Source organism: Anser cygnoides, chromosome 2, assembly GCF_040182565.1.
Source record: "Anser cygnoides isolate HZ-2024a breed goose chromosome 2, Taihu_goose_T2T_genome, whole genome shotgun sequence".
In the NCBI taxonomy this organism is placed as follows: Eukaryota; Metazoa; Chordata; class Aves; order Anseriformes; family Anatidae; genus Anser; species Anser cygnoides.
The window spans coordinates 110,117,974-110,131,557 of record NC_089874.1 but is presented as its reverse complement, the minus strand read 5'-3'; the positions used below and the strand labels follow the sequence as shown (position 1 = coordinate 110,131,557).

Here is a 13,584-nt window from a genome sequence, read left to right as displayed (position 1 = left end):
ATATTTCTTACACGTATAAAGTGGATTTTCTGATCAGGAGCTTGATTTAAACATTAGATTAATAATCAAAAAGCTATAAAATAGTCTATATAAAAGGGAATTAAAACATAAAAATTAAAATAAGTAAATGATTTATCCACAGCTGCCGCAGTTCCTTTGTACAAGGAATATCTCTTTTAGTATTAACATGGCTCGGACTAGAAGAGCAGCTAGTAGTTCTAATGCTCAGAATAACATCCATCCTTACTAATAAAGCATAAAATCCAAATGACTTTTGCAAACATACTTGTTTTAATAATACCTTTTGAACAAAGGTTTTCTAAATATATTTCTAAACAATACTATTCTTTCTTTATCAGATTGATTGTTTGATAATTTATTTTGGTAGACATTTTCTAATTCTTGACAGCTGCAGCAGGGATATAGTTCATGTATGGGAGCGTGCACGTGCACTTACCAACATAAGCCATAGCATACATTAAGAAAAGCTATCAATAATATTGGAAAATTAAGTATCCTGACATTAAAAAAAATGCCAGAAATAAGTTTGCTCACTAAATGGTAATTTGCACCCATTTTCCCATGGGCCTCATAAATATTCATTGACATAAAAACAGCACAATCATATCGATATTCTTTGCTTTCACGAGATAGGTGGTAATTGTTTTAGGAGCATTATATTCAATATTTTGTCCTTTATCCTTAGTGAGTGGTGTCTGTTCCTATGTCTTGGTATGTAAAATGAGTTTAAACGTGCATTTTGAGAGGAAATTGTTCTGTGTTTCAGGGCTTTTCCATAAAGAGTCTGGGAGTCCCTGTTTTGAATTCTCAATATCTGTTAGGCAAGTGTACCTTTGTAGAAAATGTTTAATTTGGCTAAACTTGGGCGGGTTTCCAGGGGAAGTTAGAACTGACAGATGTCTTCCTTAAAATGCAACTTTGCTGCAGTAACCTGTGTCACCAAAACTGAAATGGTTTTGGAGATGTTTGTGTTGATTCAGTTGCTGTCAGGTAAGTGGAGGGAAAAGAGAGAGAACAATTGTAAATGTTTTATGAACATACGTCAAGTTCTTGAAGTCTCATAAAATAGCAACTTTAAGTGTTTATCTGAAACTTTTTTTTTCCTGTATCCTGTCATTACCTGCAATACTGTGGAAATTGGGTCCATGAATTCAGGAGTCTCAAAAATTCTTCAGCCACCTTTTGCACGTATCTTAGCACAATTTAGAATCATTTTCCATCTGTTATTCTCCCTTATGCCCAGAGTTAATATCTGGTCTTTCTTAGTTGCAAAATACATCCTTTTACCTCATCATCTTTGCTCTAGCTCATGAGATTTTTTTCCTCTGCCTTTTCCAAAACCCTTTCTGAGCACAGCCACAATTAGAAAAGCTCTTTAAATTGTAAAATCTGCTTCTTCTGGTTCTCCCCCCTTCCCCCTACACATACACTTTTTTTCCAACTACCTGGCCAGTAATTGGATAGCAGCATTGTTTTACAGCTCCAAACGCTTGCCTTTAGTATCAGGCCAAAGCTCAGTGTGCTTCGAGAGGACGTAAACGTTCCGTTTTAAAAGGGATTGTTTCCGCAGTGGAAAGCTGCCTGGCACAGCCTGTCCAGGACACTCCGGTGGCTCTGTGGCACTGCAGATATGTGGCAGCCCTGTGTGCACGCTAGGGGCATGCAAAGATGGGTTGGTGCTGCTAGATATCTCTGAGCTAGCATGTCTGGAAAGTCCTTCTAATGTGTAATGCTATAACTGTTGAAAGGACAGGTAGAGCCTTTTTTTTTTGTTGTTTTGTGAGGATCAACCCACAAAGCAGATTGCAGTCAGGTTGTTTTATCCAGTTTTTAATAACTTCTTAAAAGCTTCTGTTTGCATAGCTGTAGTTATTTTACTTGGAGCTTTACGGGCTCAACCATTTATTGATTTCACAGAGGTGAACAGTTTTGCGTTGGACAATTTTTGTCGTCACCCTATCTTTGACAAAATTATTGCAGCAGATGAGGACTGTTGTACAGGTTTATGGATAGCACTTTCAGTTTCTTATGTGAAAAATTCTCCCGATTCCTACCCTTGCTTTCTGTGTTAGCCAGTCTATAATTTAGACTGGCACTTTATTTTCCACTTCAGGATTTCTCGTCCACCTCCAAAGGAGCTGTTTTTTTCCCTCTGGTTTGATGATTCGACATTTAGGGGCCCAAGTCCTTCTGCTCCTACTCCTGCGCTTCTCCCAACAGCTTTAACTGTCAAGGTGTGATAACATGCCTGAATGCCATGGTTGCCCCAAAATCTGCAACTCCAAAAATGCAAAAGGAAACGTGAGGCAGCATCACCATCATTTTCTTGTGCAATGTTCACTAGGTGTCCCTGCTTGGCAGGGGCATTGGACCAGGTGATCTCCAGAGGTCCCTTCCAACCTCAACCATCCCGTGTTTCTGTGATACCTAAGCAGGGAGTCCCGAACCAAATGTCTTGGGGCTGAAAGCTGACTCATTCACAGTTTAGTCATGCTTATTGGCTGTGTTTAGTCACATTTTTCAGTTCTTTGCCTGTTGGTCTGCCTTGGTGTGTTACCCAGATAGCGCTTGGTCCCTTGCCGTTGGGCGCGCGGGTGTTCACCAGGACAGGAGGTGATGCTGCAGGCTGAGGGGTGGCGAATTCACTGGTGTGGCACCAGCTCTGCTCGTCATGCACAGGAAGAGAAGATCCATTGCTGTGTAGGAGATTAATCGCCTAACAGGAGATTAATCCTTCACTTCTCAGTCAAAGCCCCTGGATACTGCATGTGTTTGAGACACCCAGCTCTCTAATCAGATTTCAAAACCTTTAATTCAGCTTCAGAGAATAGCGGCGTTGTACTTAGAGTATATCGACCTAAACACGTTGCCAGTATTAAAACACAGAAGCAACAGAACTTGTAATGCTTATAAAATGAGATGAAGTAGAATACAAATAAAATGATTCAGTAAACTCAACTTCTGAGGTCACCTATTATACAACAGAATTCATGGTACTCCAGCAGACCAGGAGCCATAGTTTTCTTGCCCTTTTTTTTTTTTATGGCAATCTAAAGACTGTCGTGTCTGGCTTAGTAGGCCTATGCTAGTAGTACTTATACTAATAAACATTACAAGTTTCAGCACTTCTACATTTGGCAGCAAATTTTTCATAGAAACTTCAAATTGATCTGACATCTTTGCAGTACGTAAGACCAACAGAAATAAAGAAGTGTCCAGAATTGAACTTTTTCTATATTAGTTTTTGTCAATTAATCCAAATTCTTTAAGAATGCTTCATAACACATATCTTATTTATACTTTGTAACACACAGAATACTTTGAATTAAACTTGATTCACATTAGGAAAAATATTGTATGTTCTTTATACCATTTAATTAGCTGTTTTCATCTTAAATTATTTTCCTGGTTGAAGCTCATCAAGTTTTCAAGATATAAAGTAATTTAACCCTATAAAAACAGAAACATACAAAAATGACTACATTTGGATTTTGGTGTAGTTATGTTGAACTGGCTTCAGTGATAGTTAAAGGATGATTGCATTTGAAAGAACAGTAGGTTGTAATATGTTGTGTTGCATCACGTACATTCATCAGTTGAGTTCCTCCTAGGAATCAAAAAATACCTATAAAACAGAGAATAAGCCAAAAGGATCTTCACAGGCTACGTATCTCCTGGGTTAGTTGTAAATATTTCAGTCAGTCTAAAAATCATCCTTTAAAATACAGTTTTGTTATCCAAAGTGTAATGACAGTGTAACGTGCAGGGAAATTGCTTAGCTTGATTAAACTGTATAGCAGACAATATGTATTTTGATTGGTAAAATAAATTCTAATGATTAGCAAAAAAAAAAAAAAAAAAAAAGAAGAGATTTTCCAAAGTATTCTAACTGATTAACAACAATCGCCTCTTTTGGTGCAAACCATGGGGGACATTAAAAACCTTTGATAATTTTTCAGATTTTACTGTCCCTATGTGGTTAATGTTTTATGAATTTGAAGCCTTGTGCAATAAGAGCACGGTGACTAGCAAATAGGCAAAGCACTACAGAAGAAAGCAGGAGGGCACAAGTAGATGCAAATGCAGGGTGTGCAAATGCTTTGTCTGGTTTGGAAACAAATTAGTTTCATTTGTAAGGGAGTAAAAGTGAGAGTCAGCACCTTCAGGAGGAGACATCAGCTATTTGAACTTGGTGGTTACTCTGTTGTTACCTGGCTAAACTGGCTAAGCTTTGCTGTTGTTGTTCCAGGTAGATTTTTCTGTGTTGCTTTTAGTTTAGTCTATAAACTTATCTATAGGTACTTCCAACACTATACCTAACCATGTATACTAACTTAATCTACAAAACACTTTCCAAAAAGTCATGACTGTGCAAAGCCTTCATTAGTATTCATCTTCTCCTTGGCTTGGCACCTGTGACATTCCAGATTGTATGTACGTTGATCGATCCATTTTGATTACCGGTGGTAATTCTTGTTGTTACAGTTCGGTTGGTAGTCGTGGGTGCAAGTGGCCTAGGAACAGAAGGAGGAGTTCAAAAGTTCCTCCAAAACTATTCTTGGAGCAGATGTGAAGATTAGATACCTGTTTTGAGGGAGCTCTAAGGTAGTAAATTCACAAATGTTCGAAGGATGTAAATGGCAAAGACGAAAAAAAAAAAAAAGAAATCCTGACAGTGATTGAGCTATAAACTCACAGGAGAAGGGAAGAAAAACAAGTGATGAGAAACACTTTGTGTTGATAGACAAATATCCAGACAAGTAGCACTTTCCCATCATCCATAGTTCTATTTATCCGTTGTTTTGACATCTGCGTAACTAGCGAGGGGGGAGAAGCCTTTAATAACCATGTGGGATCACAAACCCTTCCCTTTTCTCCACTATTGCACATTTTGCAGCACTTGGCTCAGATTTTGGGTTTGACCAAGAAAATACATTACACTTTTTTATGGCTTCTTAGTGTGATGTAATGAAATAAGGGAGCTTTTATGTAAATTCACCAGCCCTGTGTTTGAACTGTGAACCCAAATCTATGCTTGATTAAATTAAAGTATATGTTTTTTTGCAAAGCTTGACTATGTTGTGCTCTGTATAACTTGGTATTTATTTATGGCGTAGTATCATTTGCAAAACCTTTGCAAGGAAACTACCTTTTTCTTCACCTGTGGTTTGATTGTTTTTCTTTTATAAAAAACACAAGTCTGTCTGTGAAAACTTAAATTTTGCCTTTATGTCTGAAGCTTACCCTGTGGCACATTTTAACTGTATCAAGTACAATTTATGCAGGCATGAGAACAACTGTGCGAATGGCTGCCCAAAAGTCTAACCCTTCCCCCTGGAAATGTTCCAGGTGTCACTCAATGTACTATAAACATACCTATTTTATTTCTGAATTGGTTTCATATCAGGAGAGAGACAATTTCTGTCTGTTCTTACCATTGAGGTGAGGTGTCAGAGTGTGGAGCTGCAAGTTCCTTCCTGGGTTTTCCATTCCCAGTGGGCTCACTGATTGAAACCCGTGCACCTGCACGAGTACGGAAAGGCAGTAGCCAGAGGTGCTAATTTCCCTGACATACCTTGAGCTAATGAAGACTTGCTATAGAAAGACGTTTTAGAACAGAGCACGGTATAGGATGACCTGTATCCAGGCTGACAGGGCAAATGGGATATGTTCATAAAATTAATTCCCATTAAAGATTATATGCGTGCTGAGTGCTTGTCATAAATGTCAAATGTAGTCGAGGAGTGTCTGTTAGGAAGGCTGGGCGTCAGTTAGGTGAAGGTTGTCAGGTAAAACGATATTTTGGTTTGCATTATTGAGCTTTCCTGATAAGGTATCCTCCAATGCCGTTCATGCTCTAGGAAACTTTTGGTTTGCAAAGTCTTTTTTAAAGCTAGATTTTGTCTGTTTCCTATTTTAATAAGACTTGGCAAGACTAAGCCTGCTGTTTGTATGGACAGATAGCAAGATGATGAATAACCCTGAAGCTTAGTTTTGTTTGAACAGCTGCAGTATTTACTTTAATATGGGCTGAAAGATCCATGACTAGGGTTATATTTGTTTTTCTGGATAGGAAAGATGTCATTCTTCACTGGAGTGAAACATCAAAGAATACACAGAAAACAGGGTATTGCAACCCTGTGTTAGTCTGCAGCTAGGGGAGAAAAATTTGGGAAAGCTGGGCAAGTTTCCATGTGTACCAAAGGAAAAAAGCAAAGTTTCTCTGTGTTCTTGTGGGTAATGTTAGATTCCAGTGCTCTAAATTCTTGAGATTAGATTCATCCTTGCCCTAGTCTGGGATACTGTGAGCTCTTATAATGTGTTATTCTTTTCTAAATTACTTAGAAGAGAATGGGGAAGTGAGAGGAAATAATGCTGTTTTCTTTCAGAGTTTGAGTCTGTGCATAGATCGGTGTTTTAAGATGGATGTGCTGCATTGTCCCCAAGGTGCTGCTAATCCCACAAGAGCCCGGAGTGGCTCCTGTTTGCAGCACAACGCGATACACCTGGGAGCCTTCCCTTCCTTGAAAACCAACATAAAGGAATGGGAGCTGATGTCTCTCTACTTAGGTTTTTCTTCTAAAATGTAGATTCTCAGACATGCAATAGTTTGTTTTTCCTGAAGAATGCTAATCATTCCGTCTTCTAATGTTCTGAGTTTGATTGCTTTTTATTTTGCTGGTTTGGTTTTGATACCTGATGTTTGTATCTTGGGAGAGAATTTCTTTGCAGTTCTAAGTTTAGTCTTTCACCCTTGAGATTTTTTTTTTTTCATGGCAAAAGGTTTTATACCCTCTCAGAAAGTGATGGTTAATAAATATATGACTGTTTTTATTACAGGATATTAAAAAAATTGCACAACCTGTATTGAATTCTGTTGAATTTGTTAGGATGAGATTCATAATCTGTTATCTGCATGCCTTGTTAAATTTTTATCTATGTGTTTGTTTCACAGGATGCTGTACTTTTGATGAGCCGTTTAGCTCCTGTGGCTATAGTCAGTCGGATGATGATGATCTTAACTGGGATCAGGTGAACACGCTGATAAAGCCCTCCTCAGATCAATGGATGCCATCTGGTTGGTCTTTTATTTTACTTTTTTTTTTTCTCTCTTTGATATTAGCTTATGCATTTGCTCAGCATTTCTTGATAGTATTATTATTAGAATGTTACTTTGCCAAAATGTGTTTAATTGCAATACCTAAGTCTTCAGAGTGAATTTTATGATGGATATTCTGCAATGCAAAGGTTTTCTTTTGCTGTACGGTTTCTAGCATAAAGGTTAGAAAGTAGAAAGAGAAACCTGGCGTCATCAGGGAAGGCAGAAAGAATACAAAATGATGCTGTGAAAATGAAGATGTAGCAGTACTACAACCAGGCAGACAGGACTATATAACAGGAAGACCTGAAGTGAGAGAGAAGACAAAGATGACTTAAGGCATTTTTATTGGAAGAGATACTCAGCAAACTCTGCTCTGAAAAGAAATGGAGAGTGAAAAAGGAGTGAGAGAAAAAAGAGAGGATAGATATCCCAGAACAAAGTGTCTCGAAATATTGTGCATGTTCTGTTTTAAAGATAGTAGTGATGCTATTACTTGATGCACTTTCTGTACTGCATATAGGTAAACCTAATTCCATAGCAACAGCCCTTGCGTTCCGCTGAACTATAAACTTCTGGTAATACTCTTTCTGGCATTCTGGTAATACACTTTCCTTTATCACTTCAATCACATAAATACACAAAAATCTGACCACAGTTTTAAAAATACTCAGTGTAAAATTTATCAATTATTCTTTTTTTTCCAGATTTTAGCTGGATACATTAAGAGTTCCCCCCGTGTACTGGGGCTGATCTCCAGGATATCTCCTGGGGGCTGATTGCATCTAGCCCAGCTCAGAATCTTCCTTTGCTTTTAAAGGCTGAGCCTCCTGTGACTATTGTCACCCAAAAATAGCCAAAACAAAAAGACCACTTCCTAAAATCTGATCATAGCATCATGGGACTTCTCCATTAGCCTTATAATTTTGTATAAATACACCCAGAATGCTTAAAAACCTTGCAGGTGGATGTGATGGATGTGCTAGTATTTCATTAGTATGTTTCAATTAGTTCTTTAAAGCACTTGTAATGTAGTTTGGGGTTTACATAAAATCGCTTTAATAGTCGTATTTCCCAAGAAAATGTTCCTCCCATATTTTTGAGAAATAGGAGGAAATTAGGAGAATTACAGGAATACAGGAAATTAGGAGAATTAGGAGAAAAACAATGTAAAACTTTAGGAGTGACTGTATAAACAAAACCTGCACACGTGCACTCATCCCTAGTATAGTAATACATACACTAATCTATGATATGCACTAATGAGCCTTAGATAGAATTCACTTTTAAAAATCCTCTTAGCAGTCTTCATTGTAGATTTTTCACCATTGCCCTGTGTTGTGGACAACATCATGTCCAAGTTCCCTCAAGCAAAGGTGAGACTCCACTTGAAGAGAAATGTTCGGTTTGCCTGCACTTGGTCATCATGCTAGACTGAGTTCATCATCACAGATAAAGAAGGATTTTGCAGATTCCTTCTGAAGTGGGCTCTTGTCCAGTGGTCTTGGCGCAGACTGCTAGATTTTTTCTGGACTATTTCAGCGCTTATTACTGTCTCTCAAGCTGGAGTTCATACACATGGCTTATCAGTCATCTTGGCTTGCAGTACAAGCTATACATTCTTTTTCTCAATCACACCACTGGAAATTCTCTTTCTGTTCCAATTTTCATTCACTCGTTACTTTCCCCACTTGGATTTTGCGGAAGAGGTTGTCAGTATATGTTGCTTAGTCTTCTTGGCAGATGGAGGAGGTTCAACTCTATGTGCTTTTCTGAGATGATCAAAGACTTTAAGATTTTCTTTTTCTTTTTTTTTTTTTTTTCCTCCAGGGCAAGAGTCCAGACAAAGTAGGGACTGGTATTTTTATGGAAGGAAAATGATATCTATGTAATTTTATTTATCAGATGTCACATGGCTTGTATTTGTCTTCCTGCGTTTTTATCAGAAAACTAAAATAACATTCTGGTGATCAAGTAGAAAGATATTAAATTTGGAAGTAAACTATATTTAGAGTTTAGGGAGTTTTATTTCTGCCCATAAAGGAACTGAAATATGCTTTGGGGGTCTTGGGTCAGAAGATGAACGCGTTAGTCTGAGGAGGGTTGTTGATATTGGTGCCTTAAAAGGTCAAAAACGTCTTTGAGAAGGAAAGAAATGTTCTTTTTTTTTTTTTTTTTTTTGCAAATGAGAAGCAGTGGGTCTAAGAGCACAATTCAGCCAAGTGGTATCTAATTTCTCTCTTCATTTCATTCAGGCATTTTTTTCCTGTTCTTGTTCAAATCATTGTCTTAATGATTTTAATTAGTTTTCAGTTAACCTTAGCCAGAGAGTTACGTGATACACTTAAAAAATGATTTCAAGTAGCTTGTCAGCATTTTCTGAGCTACATATTTTAGAAAAAATAACTTCAGATAATAATGAATAGAACATGTTAGATTACTGTTTTCTGGAGAATTCTTGGCTTGAAAAGAAAATACTTTATGCAACAGTGTTGTAATACTAGACTGAAACAAGTACTCTCAGTTCAGCAGTCCCTTGTCAGTTGAAAAAATTAATGCACATAACATCCCCTAATTTCAGGGAATATGCATCAGTGAGTTGATATCAATATATAATATTTTGTATAATTTGGTGGCAGTGAGGGGGGAAGTACGCTAGTTATGACATTTGATTTATTTTAACCCACATGAGACTGTTCAGAGAGTAGCTGTAGTTCAGTTGGGTAAATATTTTGGCTTTATATGTTATTTCAGTGGGACAAAAGTGTCATATAGTATATGTGCACCTATGTGCACATATTAATGGACACGTATATTTATATTTTATTGAATATTAATAGTTATTTGTGAGGTATAGTTTTAGGTGAAAATTGTTGAGTTATATAAAAAATAATGTATCGTTAAATAAAAAAGTACTCAGTACATTGAGCTTTAATCCTTGCTAGACTGTTACTATAGTAGAAAAATATGAGGCTATTGTTACTAGAGTAAGTAGGGCACTAGCACTCTAATTTTCTTGATAAATACAAGCGTGACCTTTAGTGAGCGGTACTAATCTGAAAATACATTAAACAGAGCCAAAAAAGGAATGACATATATATATATTTGTATGGATTGAATGAGACTGGTTAATCCACTGTTATTCAGTTTAAAGGGTCTCGTGAGTCAGCTGGAGTAACTACTGTAGCAAGTGTGGCTGTTGACTTTTCTCCACCTCTTTCTCCTTTTCTGTCTGTTCAAAGAATATGTGTTTATAATATTGTTCAAAAATACAATACAAAAACACTTACTATTAATGCCATCTCACCTTGTCCTGTTGAGCAGTTAAAGCAGGTACTTTGATGTTAATGCATGTATATAACACACATTTACAATAATACAGAACTGTAGACCCTCTGGCTGTACTACACTAAAGGTACCTTCAGAAAAAAAAAAAGCCAAACCAAACCAGTAGATCACTGTGTCTACATGGTGAGGTTTTGGTAGCAGGGGATGTCTTCAGGGATAGCCTCTGTGAGAAGAAACCAGGGGCAGCCCTGTGTTGAACACAGGCAGCTCCAAAAGGGACCCAGTGCAGGCAAGGCACAGCTGAGATCATCAGCCACAAGTGGGGAGCCTATAGGAAAATATATCAAAGAAAGTGTAAAAAATACTGCACAGCAGCTGTGAGAGAAGCAACTCGGCAGATACCAAAGTCAGAGGAGAGGAAGGGAGGGGGTGTGAGATGCTCCAGGCATGCAGCAGCAGTTCCCCTGCGGCCTGTGGAGAGGCCCCTGGTGGAGCAGGCTGTCCCCCTGTAGCCCATGGGTCCCACACGGAGCAGATCTCCACGCTGCAGCCCGTGGAGGAGCCCCCAGTGGAGCAGGTGGATGTGGCCTGGAGGAGGCTGCGGCCCATGGAGAGGAGCCCATGCTGGAGCAGGTTGTCTGGCAAGAACTCTGGCCTATGGGGGACCCATGCTGGTTCAGTCTGTTCCTGAAGGACTGTACCCCATGGAGATGACCCATGCTTGAGCAGTTATTGAAGAACTGCAGCCTGTGGGAAATACCCTTGTTGGATCAGTTCACAAAGGAGTATATCCTGTGGGAGGGACCCATGCTCTGTAGGGGAAATGCGTGGTAAGGAAGGAGCAACAGAGAGGAGCTGTGATGGACTGACCTCAATACCCACTCCCCATCATCCCTGCATCTCTTGGTGCCGGGTAAGGAGGGAGGTAGAAGAGTGGGGAATGAAGGAGTGAAGTTATGCCTTGGAAGAAGTGGGGGTTGGGAGAAGGTGCTTTTAGTTTTTTCTTTGTTTCTTGCTATCTTACTCTAATTGGCAATAAATCATTTTAATTTTCCCCAGGTTGAGTTTGCTTTGCCTGTGATGGTAATGGGTAAGCAATCTCCCTGTCATGGCCTTGAGCTCATGTCATGAGCTTTGAGCTCATGTCATGGGCTTTGTCATCTCGTTTTCTCCCCCCGTCCTGTTGAGGAGTGGGAGTGGGATAGCGGCTGCGAGGGTGTCTATCAGCCAGCCAAGGTCAACCCACCACTGTTACTTAGGAACTGTTAAGTGTGTCTGACTTCTTACTAAAGATACTCCCTATCCAGTTTATCACTTGGATGAGATTTTCCTCCATGATATTCTTGATCACTGTGGATGTGCTTACATCACAGCAGTGGCATCTTCAGACTTGGCTTTTAGAATGTGATAAATCTAGAACATAATGATCTGTGCCAGGTTCTCGCAGATTCATGCCCAGAGATACCTACAAACCACATATTTGCATTTGGGATGTAGTTGTGAAGATTCTTTTTCCAAACCAGCTGCTTTGACTTTTTTGATTTCTACTTGGGTTTCTCTTTCTGCATTGCATCAAATACGAGCTGCTTACCTCAGTTCTTTCTGCTGCCTCCTTACTTACCTCATGTTGATGTAATTATCGATACACCAGTTCTACTTTCTGCTACACCATGTTGTCAGTCTTCATCATCTTGCTAAGTTTGCAAAGTTTTTAGGGAGAGATCTTTGCACTTTCCTTCATGTTGCCTCACTGTTGGGAAGATGCTCCCTCTTAAACAGACATGACTGTCCCACTGTTATTAATGCTTCATTTTGCCACTGTGTCTATTTAAGAAAAAAAAGTGCCTAAATCCCTTCCCATTGTTCTAGTCAGTGCTGTTGCATTATTTCATTCTTTTGCTCCATCTTTTATTTTCTTTTTGTAGAGCAGTTCTTGTTTAGTTCTCTGAGAGCCTATGATAACGCAAACAAAGTGTCTGTTGGAGCTTTTCTTCCTATATTTCTATTACGATTTTTGGTTGATTCTCCAGATCTTAATTTATTTCTCTGACGTGTGCTGGCTCTGCTCTTACTCCGCAATCCCATTTATACTCAAGTCTGGTCAAATTCATCATGGCCTATCAGCATTTTGGAGTTGTGGTGTTCCCATGGAGTGCTCTGGTGCTTTACCTGATAACACAAACTCCTGCTTACCCTGAGTTGTTGTTAGTAAGGAATGCATGCTGAGTAGGGGAGACTGTAGTAGTGAAGCCATTTCTCTGATACCTGGCAGTCAGTCAGAAAAATATGGGTAAGTAATTTGTGCCCTAGAAGGCAAGAACAGAAGCATCAAGAGCAACAGAGTTGTTGGTTGGATAAAGAACAGAGGGGGGAAAAAAAAAGGATGTAAGCTTTGGAATGAATATGGATGTACATATATATGTACACATACACGCATATGTACGTATGCCAGATTGCTGATTGCACTCTGTGTGGCAGTTGCTCTCACTGAAGAGGAGAGAATGAGAATACGGGATCAGAGCTGTGAAACAGGTTCTTGAGAGTGAATTAGGTAGGATCTGGAGTCTTCTGAGGAATTATTATGGTAAGAGCTGAGAAAGGTCAAATGAGTTAAAAATCAGACAAACAAACAAAACCCAACCAACCAAATACCTTCCCCTACCCAAACCAAAACACAACAACAAGAAAAAAAAAAAAAAGAAAAATACACAGAGAAGAAGGCAAACTTTAAATCAAAATGTATTTTTTGAGGTGAATGTGTTGTTTGCTTATATACTGCTACAGCATGTCTTGTCACTGACAGTGATGCAATTAGAATTTTGCAGATTACTGTAAGAAATGCAAATATTGTCAAGAGTCTGCTCTGTTCATCATGTACTGGTTATAATTTCTGTTGTCCACGTATTTTGTTACAAAGCACTGTGCTCAGTTTTGTAAAATCCTTCTGCAGTGTCTCACAGTTCCAGTTAATTTCCAAGGAACAGTAGCATCATTTTTCTTCTGTCAGCAGTTGGTTTGATACCACTGAAGGGATGTCACTGCATTTACAGTGAGTCACTGGCATCAGCCTTTCATTCAGTTTAGAATTGTTCAAAATCAGTTATAAATCAAATCTTTACAGACTGCCAGCATTCACTGGATTGAAAGGATGCTTTGAGCAATGAAGACTTTTATGT

The 13,584-nt window shown here is 38.7% G+C and overlaps 1 protein-coding gene across 12 annotated transcripts in view; it reads left to right on the top strand.

The window, feature by feature from the left end:
• Positions 1 to 13,584, top strand: part of PTPRM (protein tyrosine phosphatase receptor type M) — a 490,453-nt gene that overhangs the window by 105,670 nt on the left and 371,199 nt on the right. For all 12 annotated transcript variants that reach the window (XM_066992787.1, XM_066992783.1, XM_066992789.1 and 9 more), the window contains exon 2: positions 6,977 to 7,099. In XM_066992787.1, coding sequence (XP_066848888.1) covers positions 6,977 to 7,099 — 123 coding nt within the window. The remainder of the gene's footprint in view (positions 1 to 6,976; positions 7,100 to 13,584) is intronic.